Below are 15,682 nucleotides of genomic sequence, written 5' to 3'. Positions count from 1 at the left end.
CAGGCAGAGTGGACAATGAGAGAGAGAGACAGAGACAGAGAGAAAGGTCTTCCTTTTTGCCGTTGGTTCACCCTCCAATGGCCGCCGTGGCCAAATAAATCTTTTTCTAAAAAAACAGTATGGGGCTGGCGCTGTGGCTCACTAGGCTAATCCTCCGCCTTGTGGCACCGGCACACTGGGTTCTAGTCCTGGTCGGGGTGCCGGATTCTGTCCCGGTTGCCCCTCTTCCAGGCCAGCTCTCTGCTATGGCCAGGGAGTGCAGTGGAGGATGGCCCAAGTGCTTGGGCCCTGCACCCGCATGGGAGACCAGGAGAAGCACCTGGCTCCCGGCTTCGGATCAGCGCGGTGCGCCAGCCATGGTGGCCATTGGAGGGTGAACCAATGGCAAAAATAAGACCTTTCTCTCTGTCTCTCTCTCTCTCACTATCCACTCTGCCTGTCAAAAAAATTAAATTAAATTAAAATTAAAAAAATTAGAATATTTGTTTTAAAAAATTTGAATGCACTGTGGCAAAGTAGCAGAAGATGGCCCAAATGCTTGGGCTCCTGCACCTGCATGGGAAACCTGGGAAGAGACTCCTGATTCCTGGCTTCAGATCAGCTCAGCTCAGTGGTTACAGCCATTTGGGGAGTGAAACAGTGGGTGGAAAACCACCCTCTCTCTGGCTCTACGTCTCTCTGTAATTTTGTATTTCAAACAAATAAAAAATAAAGCTTTAAAAAAAGACAGAATCAGACTATACAGTTTATTTTATAACCTATGTTTCTTACAACATTGTACCACAGCAATATTCCTAAATCATTTAATACTCTTTGGAAACAAAGAGGGTACACAAACACACACAGACACACAGAGACACACACACACATGACACGTAGACACCCATTTACATTTCCTAAATAGCCACTATTTTCTAGGTACTATGCTAAAAGTTAAGGATCAAAAACTGAAAAGGTAGGATCCTAGGATAAAGAAAGTGTGACCTTATGAAGACAAAGACCATGAAAGGGAGCCAGTGAGCGTTTGCTGAAACGTTACAACACACCTTGTGCACCTGCTCCTGTACTTTCTTTTGTTTCTTCTTAGGAGCAAATATCTGATCATATTCTTCTGTATATTCCAGAAGCCACTTGCTTGGCTTCCTAAGGCGTTTCTTCTCTGACCGCACAACTAAAAGAGAAACAAGTTCAGTATTAACCAAAAAGCTAGAGGAAAACCCACTGTTTCATGAAACCAGCTCTACCCTTACACAGTCACCATGATGGAAAAACACCTAGCAAAACAGACTTAAGCTTAAAATACAAAAAGATGAAAATGATTTGCTATGACTGAATCATATACAGAGAACATGGGAGGGAGGAACTTTTGGAACTATAGAAAAAGGTTAAATTGAAATTAATGTCCCATAGTAACTGACATCAGTACAAATAAAGCCAACACATTAACAATATCCAACATAAATATCTAACATAAAATATAGTCTGAATAAGATAAATATATAAATATACATGAATAAAATATATTCACACCATAGATTATTTTAATTATTATTTTTCTGGATTATGTAGAAGATTAGACATTTAGACAGAATATTCACTTAAGTGCCACTGCTACATGAATTTCTTTTTTTTTTTTTTTTTTTTTACAGGCAGAGTGGACAGTGAGAGAGAGAGAGAGAGAGACAAAGGTCTTCCTTTGCTGTTGGTTCACCCTCCAATGGCCGCCATGGCCGGCGCGCTGCGGCCAGCGTACCACGCTAATCCGAAGGCAGGAGCCAGGTGCTTATCCTGGTCTTCCATGCGGGTGCAGGACCCAAGGACTTGGGCTATCCTCCACTGCACTCCCGGGCCACAGCAGAGAGCTGGCCTGGAAGAGGGGCAACCGGGACAGAATCCGGCGCCCCGACCGGGACTAGAACCCGGTGTTCCGGCACCACTAGGCAGAGGATTAGCCTATTGAGCCGCAGCGCCGGCCCACATGAATTTCAAAACCACTTTATAAAGTGAATCATTAACTTAGTAACATATGGTTATAGTGAGTCTCAACACCATAAAACTGAGGCATATATTATCAGAACCAAAGTCACAGCATTATCTCACATTAACACAGCATTTCTGAAGGAATATTAACAAGGGAAAATCCTCTGTGCAGTTTATTTCTGATGCAAAATTTCCCCGAAAATATTCAATCCACAGACGGCTGAAAACCATGGATACAGAGGGCCAACTGATTTTTGTTTGCATTAATGGTGGAATCAAATATCCATTACAATTTCCCTGTAAAACTTCGTCCAGGTTTTAATGTGTGTAATATGTTGTAGTTATTTTACTATACTGTAAGCTTTTTGACAACACAGGCTAATGAACACAGAACGCAAGATACAATCACATTCAGGAAGCAAGAGGCATTTTAAGATACGATGACCTCAGAGGAAACTGTTCCTATCTCGGTTGAATGAAGCATTGTTGACATTCTCTCAAAAAAGGAAAGCAAAACTTAAAAGCCACAAGAAGGAACACAAGCTTCACAAAAGCTCTTCCTTCTTGGATAGAACATGAGAAAATGAGTCCTAAAACTTTCATTAGGACAAGTGCAAGATAATTCATTTTTACTAATTCTAACTGCTTTTAATTTCATAATAACAAAGTTAAAGCAAATATTAGAGGATATAGTTATCAAAACTGTATGAACTGAAAAAAAAAATCTGTCTCTCATTGTCCACTCTGCCTGTCAAAAAAAAAACTGTATGAACTGAACTACTCCCAATATAATTATAGGGATATTTAAAGCATGGAAATCACTAATTCTGCTAACTTTTCCATTTGAGACAATAAATCTACAAATGACCAAATTGTACAGTTTTTCTCAAGCAATTATTTCAAAAGCAATTTAAAGTATGAGCTCAATGATTATTTAAAATGCTCTAAGTAATACCTGAAAAAACTGTCTTGATAGAAAAGAAATAAGCCAAAATGCATCTTGAAATGAATATACAAAAGGACTTCAGAAAGATCATGGGAAAACAGAATTAAAAGATAAGTCTATTTTGGTGCCAAAAAACTACAAGTCCATGTGTGTTTTTCATAATAATCATTTCCCATCAATGTGTTGATGATCTCTGATATGCATGTACCTTTTTGACAGTTAATGTCAATTACTTAATGTGCTGAGGGAAGCAAATTATACTTTAATAAATTCCAATCAGACATCTCATCCAAGTCATCACACATCAGTGACATTTTAACAGAAAAAAAAAAATCAAAGAAATAATAGAAAATAACAGTGGTTTATTGTGTATAAGACAATGCTCAGATATTTAACATTCACAAATTTCTAACCCTCATTTCAAACTGCCATGTTGTTTTATAAATAATAGAACTGAGGCTCAAAGGGGGAAAACAATTTGCCCAGGCCAATTTAAGGTAGTTATTGAAGTGGCCATTACTCCACCCAAAATCTATCAAAACTCCAAATCCTTAAGTCCTTTTTACTAAAACAAGCCCCTGTTCTGTGATACCAGCATCTCCCACACTCGCTGCATGGCTAGCGCTGTCACTGAATCTCACACAGTCCCTCTCCTCTGTCTTCTCCTCAGGTTCTATGAGTTGTCTTGTTTCCTTTCCTCTTGGGGTTGCTCTACCTCTCTACCTTTGGGGTCTGCCTCCGTCATAGAGGAACTTCTTGACAGGGCTTCATTATTCCAGCTCTCTACTTCCTTGAGGCCAAAAAGGCAGCAGATAGCACACAATAAAGTGAAGAAATGTAATACGGCACACCTAAAAGTTTCCTGCATAACTGCATGCATTGTGTCCCCATCAAAATTACGTAGAACTATCCTTAAAATTTTTAGGTTTTGGCAAACAACCAATGGGTCTGTTTTAATAAATAAAGATTTATTGGAATAGAGCCATGCTCAAAGACAGAGTTAAAAAGTGAAAGAGACCTTTTGGCTCATAAAGTCCCAAATATTTACAACCTAGACGTTTTAAGAAAAAGTTTATCACCTGTTTCCTAATACAGTAATATATCTCTGTAAATCACAACAAAATGACTGGAAACTGGAAGAAGCTTCCTTCCTTTTCCTAGGCTCTTCCCTCAACTACCCCATCACAACTTGAAATCTATTTTCTCACCTAAACTGGATTGTTTACCTTACCAGTTGAATTGGAAGAGTGTGACAAATTCAGTCATATTCTCAAATTACAAAACAGTATAAACAGTATAAAATTAAAATTTTATAACAGTATAAAATTAAAATTTTTGGAAAACTATCAGAAAATAAAGCAAACACAAAAGGAAAATAAGGCAACATGAGTGAAAACTAGCAGCTAGCTATTCCTCAGATAAGCACATGGCTCCCTCAAGTCTGTTCTAGTACCCACCTAGTCCAGGCCTGTCCTAATCATGCTATTGAAAACTAGAACCATCCAGCATTACTTATCCCCCTTTCTTATTTTTCTCCAAAGCAGTATTTTTAATCACCTCTATCAGTGGTTTCTAATGGCAGAATAGTCACAGGACAGGGGCAGGCACTGTGAATGCTAAGTTAAGCTACTCTTTGAGATCCCTGCATCCCATATTAGGATGTCTGGCTCATAACTAATTCAGGTCAAGCATCCTACTAATGCACCTGGCAGGCAGCAGAAGATGCCCTATTTCCTGAGTCCCCACACCCACATGTGAGACTCCGATGGGGTTCCTGGATTCTCACTTTGGCCTGTCCAAACCGTAACTGTTGCAAACATTTGGGGGGTGTACCAAGGCATGGAAGCTCTGTCATTCTGCCTTTCAAATAAATAAATCTTTTTTTTTTTAAATTGCAAGTAGATATTTCGTGCCTCCTGATAAAGGGGCACAACACAAGAGAGAGGAAGGGTAGAAATCAAACTTCAATGAAATCCCATCTTTAGCAGTTCAACTGGCAAACCGGAAGATCGCATCTCCTCCCACCAAGACATTCAGCTCTGTAGCTGGGGACAGAGCACAGATTTATTGTTTAGGATAGGATGTGCCAATGAAAAAAGATGAATTACCTCTTGATTTTCCTGATATCCTGGAAAGTTTTGACTATGGTTTTAATGAAGGAGGACAGTTAAGATACATTAAAAACTATCTGTTTTTAACAACCAGGAAGATTAGCACAGATGGAATCAGAAAAGACATGAGGCTTTTATGAACTCCTGCAAAATGACTATAATTTAAAAAGAAAACAATTCGGGCCAGCGCTGTGGCACAGTGGGTTAACGCCCTGGCCTGAAGCGCCAGCATTCCATATGGGAGACCCGGCCACTCCACTTCCCATCCAGCTCTCTGCTATGGCCTGGGAAAGCAGAAGATGGCCCAAGTCTTTGGGCCCCTGCACCCGTGTGGGAGACCCAGAAGAAGCTCCTGGCTCTTGGCTTTGGATCGGCGCAGCTCTGGCCGTTGCAGCCAATTAGGGAGTGCATCATCAGATGGAAGATCTCTCTCTTCCTCTGCCTCTTCTCTCTCTCAGTAACTCTTTCAAATAAATATATTTAAAAGAAAAAAGAAAGAAAGAAAACAATTCTATTCCAGTAAAATACACTGAAAGTGAACCAGTTTCATCTTTGTGAGTGGGGATGTTTTGAGAAATCCATAAAACCTGATGGTTTTCATTCACAGGAGTAGCATTGTCATTCACGGTAGTGTGCTAGAAGGCTTATTATAAGATCTAGACAATGGCACACAGATAACTTTTATTAACAGAGCTATGGGTATACAGGTGCAAATTCCTATATTTTTCAGCATTTTATATTTCTGTCTTAATGTGTTAAGAATTATTTTATCATCTCTTCAGAAAGAAGACCTATATAGGGCCAGCACTGTGGCGTAGCAAGTAAGGCCTCCGCCTGCAGTGCCAGCATCCCATCTGGGCACTGGTTTGAGTCCTGGCTGCTCTACTTCCAATCCAGCTCTCTGCGATAGCCTGTGAATGCAGCAGAAGATGGCCCAAGTCCTTGAGCCCCTGTACTTGCATGGGAGAACCATAAGAAGCTCCTGGCTCCTGCTTTTGAATCAGCTCAACTCCAGCCACTGCAGCCATTTGGGGAGTGAACCAGCAAATGGAAGACTTCTTTCTCTCTCTGCCTCTGCCTCTCTGTAACTCTGACTTTTTTCAAGTTAAAAAAAAATCAACGTGCATTATTTTGTAAAGAGAAAACGAGGTAGACAGATTTCGATCATGTGGTGAAATGACTGTTTTTCATTCTGAATTTTTGTACCTTTAATTACACAAACTATCAGATAAGCCATCAAATATTCAGCAACATGACCATATGTATTTCTGACAAAACTACCGTGACCACTTTAGTGAAATGTTGAAAGCTGAAATAAGTCAGTGGGTTTTTTTTGCCATGTCTTTAGAATGTTCCTTTGAGTCCTCAAGTTGCATTAAGCATAAGGCCCCAATCTACAAAATGGAAAATTGTAATGTTTATTGAATGCTTTATTCTTATTTGAGTTCTAACTTTTCAGAAACTTCTATTTTAAAATTTTATTCAGTATTTTCTTTCCAATAATAGTGAAATTGTTTTTTTCTGACCTATCCTCTTAAATCCAATATTTAGCTACTTTTATTTTACTGTCTCTTCTCAAGTTCTGTAATGAACAGCCAAAGTTTGTAAGTACAGGTTTCTATCACGTGTGAGAGAAATTTTCCTTAGAAAATACGTAAAGGGTATCTTCTATTTTAAAAAATTAACATAACAAGTTAAAAGTATTTAGAAATAGAAAAAAGAGAAATCAAATCTTTAGATCCAAATACAAAACTACACAAAATCTAAGAGTTCAGAGGAACATAAAAACTATATACAACAGGGATACAAAAGCATAATGTAGACTATGGTAAAATCTCTACAACTATCCGATAAATAAATTATAAATTTATATTCTATTTATCTTTTCAGTGAACTATGTTATATTAAACATTTTAATATGCAACTCCTAATTCAATAAAGTACAAAGTTAATTAATATGTTTTCATCTTCGCAGGGGATGATAGGGAACAAATTTCCATCTGCCTTCATTCCAAATTATATTTAACATTTACACACACACACACACTTTTGGGAAGGCACAGAGACAAGAGAGAAATCTCCCAATCGCTGGTCCATTCTCCAAATGCCCATAAAAACTAGTGAACTGGGTTAGACAGGAGCCAGCAATTCAATCCAGTTCTCCTGTGTGGGAAAGGGTCTCAACAACTTGAATCATCATCTTCTGCCTCCCAGTGTGTACCTGAGCAGCAAGCTAAAATCACAAATGGAACCAAGACTCAAACCCAGACACTCTGATATGGGATACAAATATCCCAGCTGCTGCACCTAGTGCATACATGCATACACATATAAAATTTATAAATATTTATATGTAATTTGTATATATTTATAAAGTATATAAAATTTTCTTAAGACACTATTATTATTGCCATAGTCATTGTGATTTAAATTTACCACTCTGCTCTTAATTCCTATTGAAGAGGGCTTTATGAGAGAATGTCTAACAAAACATCTATCAAATCAATACAACAAATCCCATGTACACATCTTCAGACTTCAAGAATTTTTACAAAATTTCCAACCTGGTTTCAACTATGCCACAAGTAACTTTGAAATCTCCCCAAGGAGTGTATTTTATTCTTACGAATTTCACAACTTTTTAAATGTAATAAATGACCAGGGTCATATGAAGCAGCATTTATTTAGTAAAAACATCCACTTCAACTCTATCTTTCCCCTACTTTATAGTTATTAAATTTTTTAATACTTTATTTTTTATTTCAGAGAAAAAGAGTTCCCATCTGCTAGTTCACTCCGCAAATGCCCATAACAGCTCCTAGGTAGGGTTGAAAGCATGAGCTGAGAGCTCAATCTAGGTCTCCCATCTGAGTGCCAGGAATCCAATCACTTGAGCCAAGGTCTTGCAGAAAGCCGGAGTCAGTAAACACAGACATTCTGATATGAGACACATCTTAACCACTGTCATAAGTGCTAGCCTAAATGCTCTCCCCACTCTACTAGCAAATATGATAGAACTTTGGAAGAAAAAAAAAAGCACTGTAATACCAAATAACCAAGAAAAATTAAGTTTGAAAGAAAGACTCATGAATGTTAAGGACTTCCTAGAGGCAGAACTATTTATAAAGCCTGTTTACAATATTCCATGTCTCTAAGATTTTTTGTTTTTTAAAGGGAAAGGGTTTATTGAGGAAATCCGACAGACCAGAGGGAAGGAGTGAAGAAGGAGAAAGAGAGAGGTCAAGAGACAGAGATCAGGAGATAGAGAGAAAGAGACAGGTGTTCAGGAACAGGTTCTTTTAATGCTTTGCCAGGGTGCAGGCAGGGAGGTAGGAGCAGCGAACCCCATTAGGATGGGGGTGGGACTGACACCAGTGGTTGGGTCATGTGGCCACCTGGCTTCCAGCAATGGCGAACTCTCTAAGATTTTTAATTTTTGACTTTTTTTTTGACTTTTTAATGACTAGGTTCTGGATGAGCATACTGTCCTGGAACAGGGGTTATAGAGTGAATACGGAAGAAACACTTAGAGATCACATCAAAAAAAAAAAAAAAAAAAGATAATAATAAACCATCTGGATCCAGAACCCCCCAAATAAATAATATTAGAAATAAAGATGTGATCAAAACAAGAAAATGAAACACTGTCAAGCCTTTGTGTACTACTAGTTAGGAACATTGTAATATAACTATAAAATATAATTCAGAATTCTAAGACACTGCCTAATACAAACTAAATGATCCAGTAATACAGCAATATATCTTTAAGATTCTCAAAATATAAAAATGACTTGAGGTTATTACAGTAAATGAATAATTATCAAAAACTGGAAAACAACCTAAATGTCTAAAGGGAAAGGGGTCTTCCAACAACTGAGTCACTCCCCAGGTGGACAACACCCAGGAATGGGCCAGGCTGAAGCCAGGGGCTCCATCCTTGTCTCCCCAATGGGTGGTAGAGGCCCAACTACTTGGGCCATCTTCCACTGCTTTTGCCAGGCCATTATCAGGGAGCTGGATCAGAACAGTAGTAGCTGGGACATGAACTGGAAGCCATATATGGGATGTCAGCATCAAAGGAAGAGGCTTTACCCAATGTGCCACAACACTGGCTCCTGCCCACACTTATATCAGACACAATATATTTCCCACCAGGAACATATAATTATTATAAGTACATAATTTACCTAATATCGAGCACCCAAATATGAGAAGCAAACATGATAGAACTGAAGGGAGAAACAATAAGAAAGAGATTTCAGGGGCTGGCGCTGTGGCGCAGTGGGTTAATCCTCTGCCTGTGGCGCCGGCATCCCATATGGGCGCTGGTTCAGGTTCCGGCTACTCCTCTTCCAAAATTCAGCTCTCTGCTGTGGCCTGGGAAAGCAGTAGAAGATGGCCCAAGTACTTGGGCCCCTGCACCCACATGGGAGACTGGGAAGAAGCACTTGGCTCCTAGCTTTGGATCAGCACAGCTCTGGCCATTGCCGGCATTTGGGGAGTGAACCAAAGGAAGGAAGACCTTTCTCTCTCCCTCTTACTGCCTGTAACTCTACCTCTCAAATAAATAAATAAAAAATCTTAAAAAAAAAAAGAAAGAAAGAAAGAAAGAAAGAAAGAAAGAAAGAAAAGAAAAGAAAAGAAAAGAAAAGAAAAGAAAAGAAAAGAAAAGAAAAGAAAAGAAAAGAAAAGAAAAGAAAAGAAAAGAAAAGAAAAGAAAGAGATTTCAATGCCCCACCTAGCAATAATGAAAGAACCACCATATGTAAGATCTATATGAAAAAGGCCTGGAACAATTCAGTAGAATAATAAGACCCAACAGATATATACCCCACCTATCAGTAGCAGAATATACATTCTTCTCAGGAGCCTATGGTACATTCTCCAGGACACGGTAGGTCACAAAACATGTCTTAGCAAATTTAAGAAGTTCAAGATCACACCAAATATCTCTTCTGACAACAATGGAATAAGCCTAGAAGTCAGCATTATTACAGAATCTGGAAAATTCACAAATATGTGGAAATTAGAACACACTCTTGAACAACCACTGAATCAAAGAAAAAATCATAATGGAAATTAAAAAAAAAGTTTGAGATACATGAAAAACAATATACTACAACTTATGGGATACAGATAAAGAGGGACATTATATTGGTAAATGTCTATATTAAAAAAGAAATAATTCAAATCAACAGTCTAACTTTACAACTCAAGGAACTAGAAAAATAGGAACAAAAAAAAAACCATAAAACTCAAAGTAGAAGAACAATAAATAGTAGAGCAGAAGTAAATGAAACAGAAAAGAAAAAAAATCAACTTCACTTTTTGAAAACAAAAAGGCCCTTAGCAAGATTAGAAAAAAAAATACTCAAATCACTAAAATCAGAAAGTGATGTTACAATTTCCATCACAGAAATAAAGTTTCATAGAGACAACTATGACAACATATTCAACAGCCTGGAAGAAATGAGTAAATTCTAAAATATGCAATCTACCAAGACTGAGTCATGAAGAAACAAGAAATCTGAACAGACCTGTAACTAGCAAGGAGATTAAATAACTAATCAAAAATCTCCCACCAGGGACTATGGCACACTGCCACTTACAATGCCAGCATCCCAAATGGAATTACTAGTGTGAGTCCTGGGTACTCTACTTTGGATCCAGCTTCCTGCTAATGCTCCTGGGAAGGCAGCAAATGATGGTCCAGGTGCTTCTAACTCTGCCACCCATGTGGGAGACAAGAATAGTTTCAGCCTGGACCATCCTGGTTATTGTGGCCCTTTAGGGAATGAACCAGTAAAGGAATATCAATATCTCCCCCTACCCCCGACTTCTATCCTCCTCTCTTTTCAAGTAAACAAATCAATCGTAAAAAAAAAAAAAAAAAAAAAAAAAGGGCCGGCGCCGCGGCTCACTAGGCTAATCCTCCACCTAGCGGCGCCGGCACACCGGGTTCTAGTCCCGGTCGGGGCGCCGGATTCTGTCCTGGTTGCCCCTCTTCCAGGCCAGCTCTCTGCTGTGGCCCGGGAGTGCAGTGGAGGATGGCCCAGGTGCTTGTGCCCTGCACCCCATGGGAGACCAGGAAAAGCACCTGGCTCCTGGCTCCTGCCATCGGATCAGCGCGGTGCGCCGGCCGCAGCGCGCCGGCCGCGGCGGCCATTGGAGGGTGAACCAATGGCAAAAGGAAGACCTTTCTCTCTGTCTCTCTCTCTCTCACTGTCCACTCTGCCTGTCAAAAAAAAAAAAAAAAAAACTTCCCAAAATGAAAAAGTCCAGGACCTCTGCTATGGCCTGGGAAAGCAGTAGAAGATGGCCCAAGTCCTTGGGCCCCTGCACCTGTGTGGGAGACCCAGAAAAAGCTCCTGGCTTCGGATCAGAACAGCTCCAGCCATTGCGGCCAACAGGGAGTGAACCAGTGGATGGAAGAGCTCTCTGCCTCTACCTCTCTCTCTGTAACTCTTTCAAATAAATAAAATCTTAAAACACACACACACACACACACACACACATACACAAAAGAAAAGAAAGACAACGACGTGGATGCCAGAGTCACAAGCAGGTCACAAGCAGTGGCTTTACCCACTATGCCAGAGTGCTGGACCCCAAAAACAATTTCTAAAACTTGATCTTTAACAGCTGGATTTAAATCTTAGGCTCAGAATCCCTCATTACTTGCCATAACCAATTGAGTCCCAAAAAGCTCACAGATATTTTAAAAAGGAAAATGGGCATCGGGTACAAAACTGGAAGGAGTAGTTTCTGGTAAAATTTAATTTCTGAAAGAAAATATATGGAAATCTGATCTTAAAATTTAAGATTCAGACCCCTTCTACATAAAAAGTCCTTCTGGGGGGCTGGCATTGTGGTGCAGCAGATAAACCACTTCTATGATGCCAGCTGCTCCACATCTGATCAGACACCCTGCTAATGCACCTGAAGCAGCAGGCGGCCCAAGTCCCAAGGCCCTTGCACCCACATGGGAGACCCAGATGGAATTCCAAGCTCCTGGCTTCGGCGTGTCCAGCCTCAGTGGTTGCATTCATTTGGGGAGTGAACCAGAGAATAGAAGATCAATCGGTGTCTTTTCCCCCTCCCCCTATCACTCTGCCTGTCAAATAAAAAATAAATAAAGTCCTTTCTTCATTCAAGTAACAATCCTTCCTTCCCACTTTACAATTCACCTTCCATTGAAACAGACCATGTCCACGAGGACAACATTATCAGTACTTTCTCCACTCCCTTTCTATCTTGGTCCCAAGTCCTTACCTGGTTCGGGAAGCTCAGCTTGTGGTGTCAAACTGGGGATTCCTGGTTCCTTTTCCATGTCCTCATTGCTGGCGGCAGATTTATCACAAACATTCAACTGTGGCCCAACTGAATCTAAGCAGCCAGCATGATTTGGATCTGTCACTGAGTCCTCTACTATGTTTGTAGGAGGAGGAGTTCTATGCTCTGGGAACTCATCCCGCCCCTTCTGCACAGGGTCACCAGGAAGCAAGACTCCAAAGGCATCCTCAGAGTTTTCTTTCTCCCTAGATCTGTTAGTGCGCTTACGAGGTTTAGTGCGCCTTTGGTTTAAACGCTGCCAGCGCTTTTTAGGCACCACTTGATTTACACCATTGGGTTCATCATTCTCACTGTTCATTTCAGAGTTCAATTCAGGATCTTTCCTGTTTTCAAAAGTAGGTTCTTTTTCGGGAATTTTATCAGGGTCAGACTGCTTAACCTTGTTATCAAAATGAACATCAGAAAATTGGATAGCATCTTCACTCGTTAAATGGCCCGTTTGTTGACTGGATTCTTTACCAGAATCTTCTGCCCCATCTCTTGATGAGCCACTCACTGAGCTTCCACTCTCTTTGTCTCCCTGCAGTGGAACCTCTAGAGTCACAGCAGGAAGCTGGCTCGGTTTTCTCTTGCGCTCTGTCTTTAAGGCCTTGCGGTTCACGGTGTTCTTTCCCATCTGGGTTGAAAAAGCATCACGCAATTTGGATGGCTTAGATCGCCCGCAGTTGCGCCTAGTCACACAGTTTGAACGACTTTTAACAGAAACAGAGAGGTCTCTCTTGTCAGACACTAACCCAGGTAAAGAGGCAGACAACTCCACAGACGGTGCAGAGTCACCCCCGCTAGGGCTAGGACGGGCTGAGTCCTGAGTGACATCTCCACTTTTTTCTGAATTATGGGTGAAGCTTCCCGAAACCAAAATCTTGGAAGCCCCTACAGGACTACTGGTAGAACAATCCCCCCGACTAGGACTCCGATAAGAGATCAAGTTTTGAGCAGTCATCAATCGCTGCTCCTTTGTCTTACTATCATGCATGTCTTTTAACATCATTAGCAATGTACTGAATTTGTAGTCTGGCTCAATAGGTATATGATTCTGATTAGAAGCAGAAGAAAAAAGTAACGGTTTTGATGGCTTTGACGTACCAGAGTCACTGACATCCTCACTTAAGGATCTGTAAGAGAGTTCCTTCAGCTCTGACAGAACATGCTTCACCACGGCTGTTTCTATGTCACTTGAATCTCTGGTTTTCTCATGCATGTTGCTCAGTAGTTTCAGCCCGTCCATTTTCCCACTTTTTGAAATGCTGGCCAAAGGAGAGCCTTTAGTATCTGAAGAGCAGCATTTCAAACTGCAGTCCTCATTTGGAACTGATGGTTCTACAATAAGTGGATTTTCTTTATGCTTGCACTTTATACTTCGGAACTTGGGTGGTTTGCTTTTCGAATGTAACAGAGTCTGATTTGTAGCCCCACCCGTTACTAATGAGTTCTCACTGGAAATGGCTGATGGTGTGTTGAATTTGGGAGCAAGACTATCATTTTTAAAATCTGATTGGGGTTTGTGGACAAGAGTGGACACCGTAAGGTCAGAGAGATTAACCTGAGACATCTCAGTTCCCAGCTCTGTTGTCTTAGTACAATTCATTAAGTGGTCTGTATGTGAGTTAGTAATGAGGGATTTCTGTTTTGGTTTTACTCTGGAGTTTGTGGCAGGATACCTAGAATACTTTATCTTTTCATTTTTCTGCATGGATAATATGTTCTCTGTTCTATCAAAAGTATCTGTAATTTCAAGGATACTGTTATCTGATTCTGAGCTGTGTTCTACAGGATCTAGATCACTGCTTCCATCATCAGAAGTGGTGCAGATACTAATGGAATCACTTCGCTTTTCCTCATCACCTGTTCCAATATAGCAAAGCTGCACTTTTGAACTACACACCAGACCTCGCTGGGGCTTCTTTTTCTCTCCAGAACATTTAGAAATCAAGGTACCCTCAGACAAGCCCAATAAAGAGTCACAATTTGAAGTCTCAAATTCTTTCTTTGCAGTGTTTTGTCCACAAGAAGAAAATAGGAAACTTCCTGGGGCAGTATTGGACCCTGTGAGGCTGTTTGCTATCCTGGAAAGTTCATTAGATGCCTGTTTATCAGACACATCCCCAGAGATAAAGTTTAGGCCAAGGTTCTCAGAAATCTTTCCCCTCCGTTCTTCCTTATGTGCTTCAAACTGCATGTGGCCCTTTTTCACACTAGTCCTTTTTGGATTATCACAGTTCTTTCTGGCTCGAGATTTAGCACAAGACTTTTCCTTCTCGTCTGCAGAATGTTCAGAATCAAAAGCCAGAGATTTCAAGCAGCCATTAAGTAATAGGTCGTGTTCTGAATCAGGATCATTTGTACAGTCCTCAAATGGCATGTCCTCCTCACTGTCCAACTTGATGGAAGTACTGACACAGTTGCGATTCTTTGATCCTTTGGGAACATCATACTGTTCAGCAAGACCAACACTGGCTTCCCATTTACTCAAAATTTTCTGAGGAACCTTAAATTTAAAGGAGAAAAAGTATCACTTATCAGAGAAATGGGAGGGGGACCCAAGGAAATGATAAATAAATGACTCTCTCTCAAATCAGAAGTTTTTTCAAACATTGTTAGATAGCTTAAAGGCCCTTATACTGTTACTAGCCAGAAATTTAGTTCCTAAGCTCATCCAAGGCTTACCTGATGGGAATTTCTCAGTACTACTGTCACCAATAAGATCTACCATTAGAGAAAGGATTGAGCTCACATACATTCTACCTTTTCTGCATTTATAAGCAAAGGAATGGACCATAACCTAAGATATAAAAGACAGAACAAAATACACATTATTTTCTTGATTCCTCACAGCAAACAGACACTGAGGAGCTATAAAATACTCTTAATTTTTCAGGTTCTTATTTCCTTCCTTGGTTTTATGTAATAAATATTATTCAAGGTTCTAACTACACCAGTTACTATTCAGAAATACTACAGATCATGTAAAAATTAACATCACTGAATAGGCAGCCTCCTCTTACAAGGCAATAAACTGACCATTTGGTTTCTTTTACAAACACACCCATTCATGCTCATATCTGCCACCAGAATAAACTCATTTTCTAGACCTCAAGGCCGTAGTCTAAAAAGAGGGTTGGTAAATCTACATAAATAAAGTCTGAACAGACAAACTCTTGACACCTCCCCACCATCAACCACTCAGACTATCAGGAAGGATGCACTTAACCAATTTCATCCTAACAACAGCATACATGAGCAGTTCACAATGCTTACGACATAGTAAGCATTTCATACTAATTGATATCTT

At 40.1% G+C, this 15,682-nt stretch overlaps 1 protein-coding gene across 33 annotated transcripts in view; it reads right to left on the bottom strand.

The window, feature by feature from the left end:
• NSD1 (nuclear receptor binding SET domain protein 1) overlaps positions 1-15,682 on the bottom strand; it is a 148,134-nt gene that overhangs the window by 63,414 nt on the left and 69,038 nt on the right. For all 33 annotated transcript variants that reach the window (XM_051844455.2, XM_051844450.2, XM_051844452.2 and 30 more), the window contains 2 exons: positions 12,310-14,878; positions 1,047-1,171 (listed from right to left, as the gene is read on the bottom strand). In XM_051844455.2, the coding sequence (XP_051700415.1) occupies positions 1,047-1,171; positions 12,310-14,878 (2,694 nt within the window). The remainder of the gene's footprint in view (positions 1-1,046; positions 1,172-12,309; positions 14,879-15,682) is intronic.

The sequence above is a fragment of the Oryctolagus cuniculus genome, chromosome 6 (assembly GCF_964237555.1).
Source record: "Oryctolagus cuniculus chromosome 6, mOryCun1.1, whole genome shotgun sequence".
NCBI lineage: Eukaryota > Metazoa > Chordata > Mammalia > Lagomorpha > Leporidae > Oryctolagus > Oryctolagus cuniculus.
The sequence above is the reverse complement of the archived record's forward strand: the minus strand, read 5'-3'. Positions and strand labels throughout refer to the sequence as shown.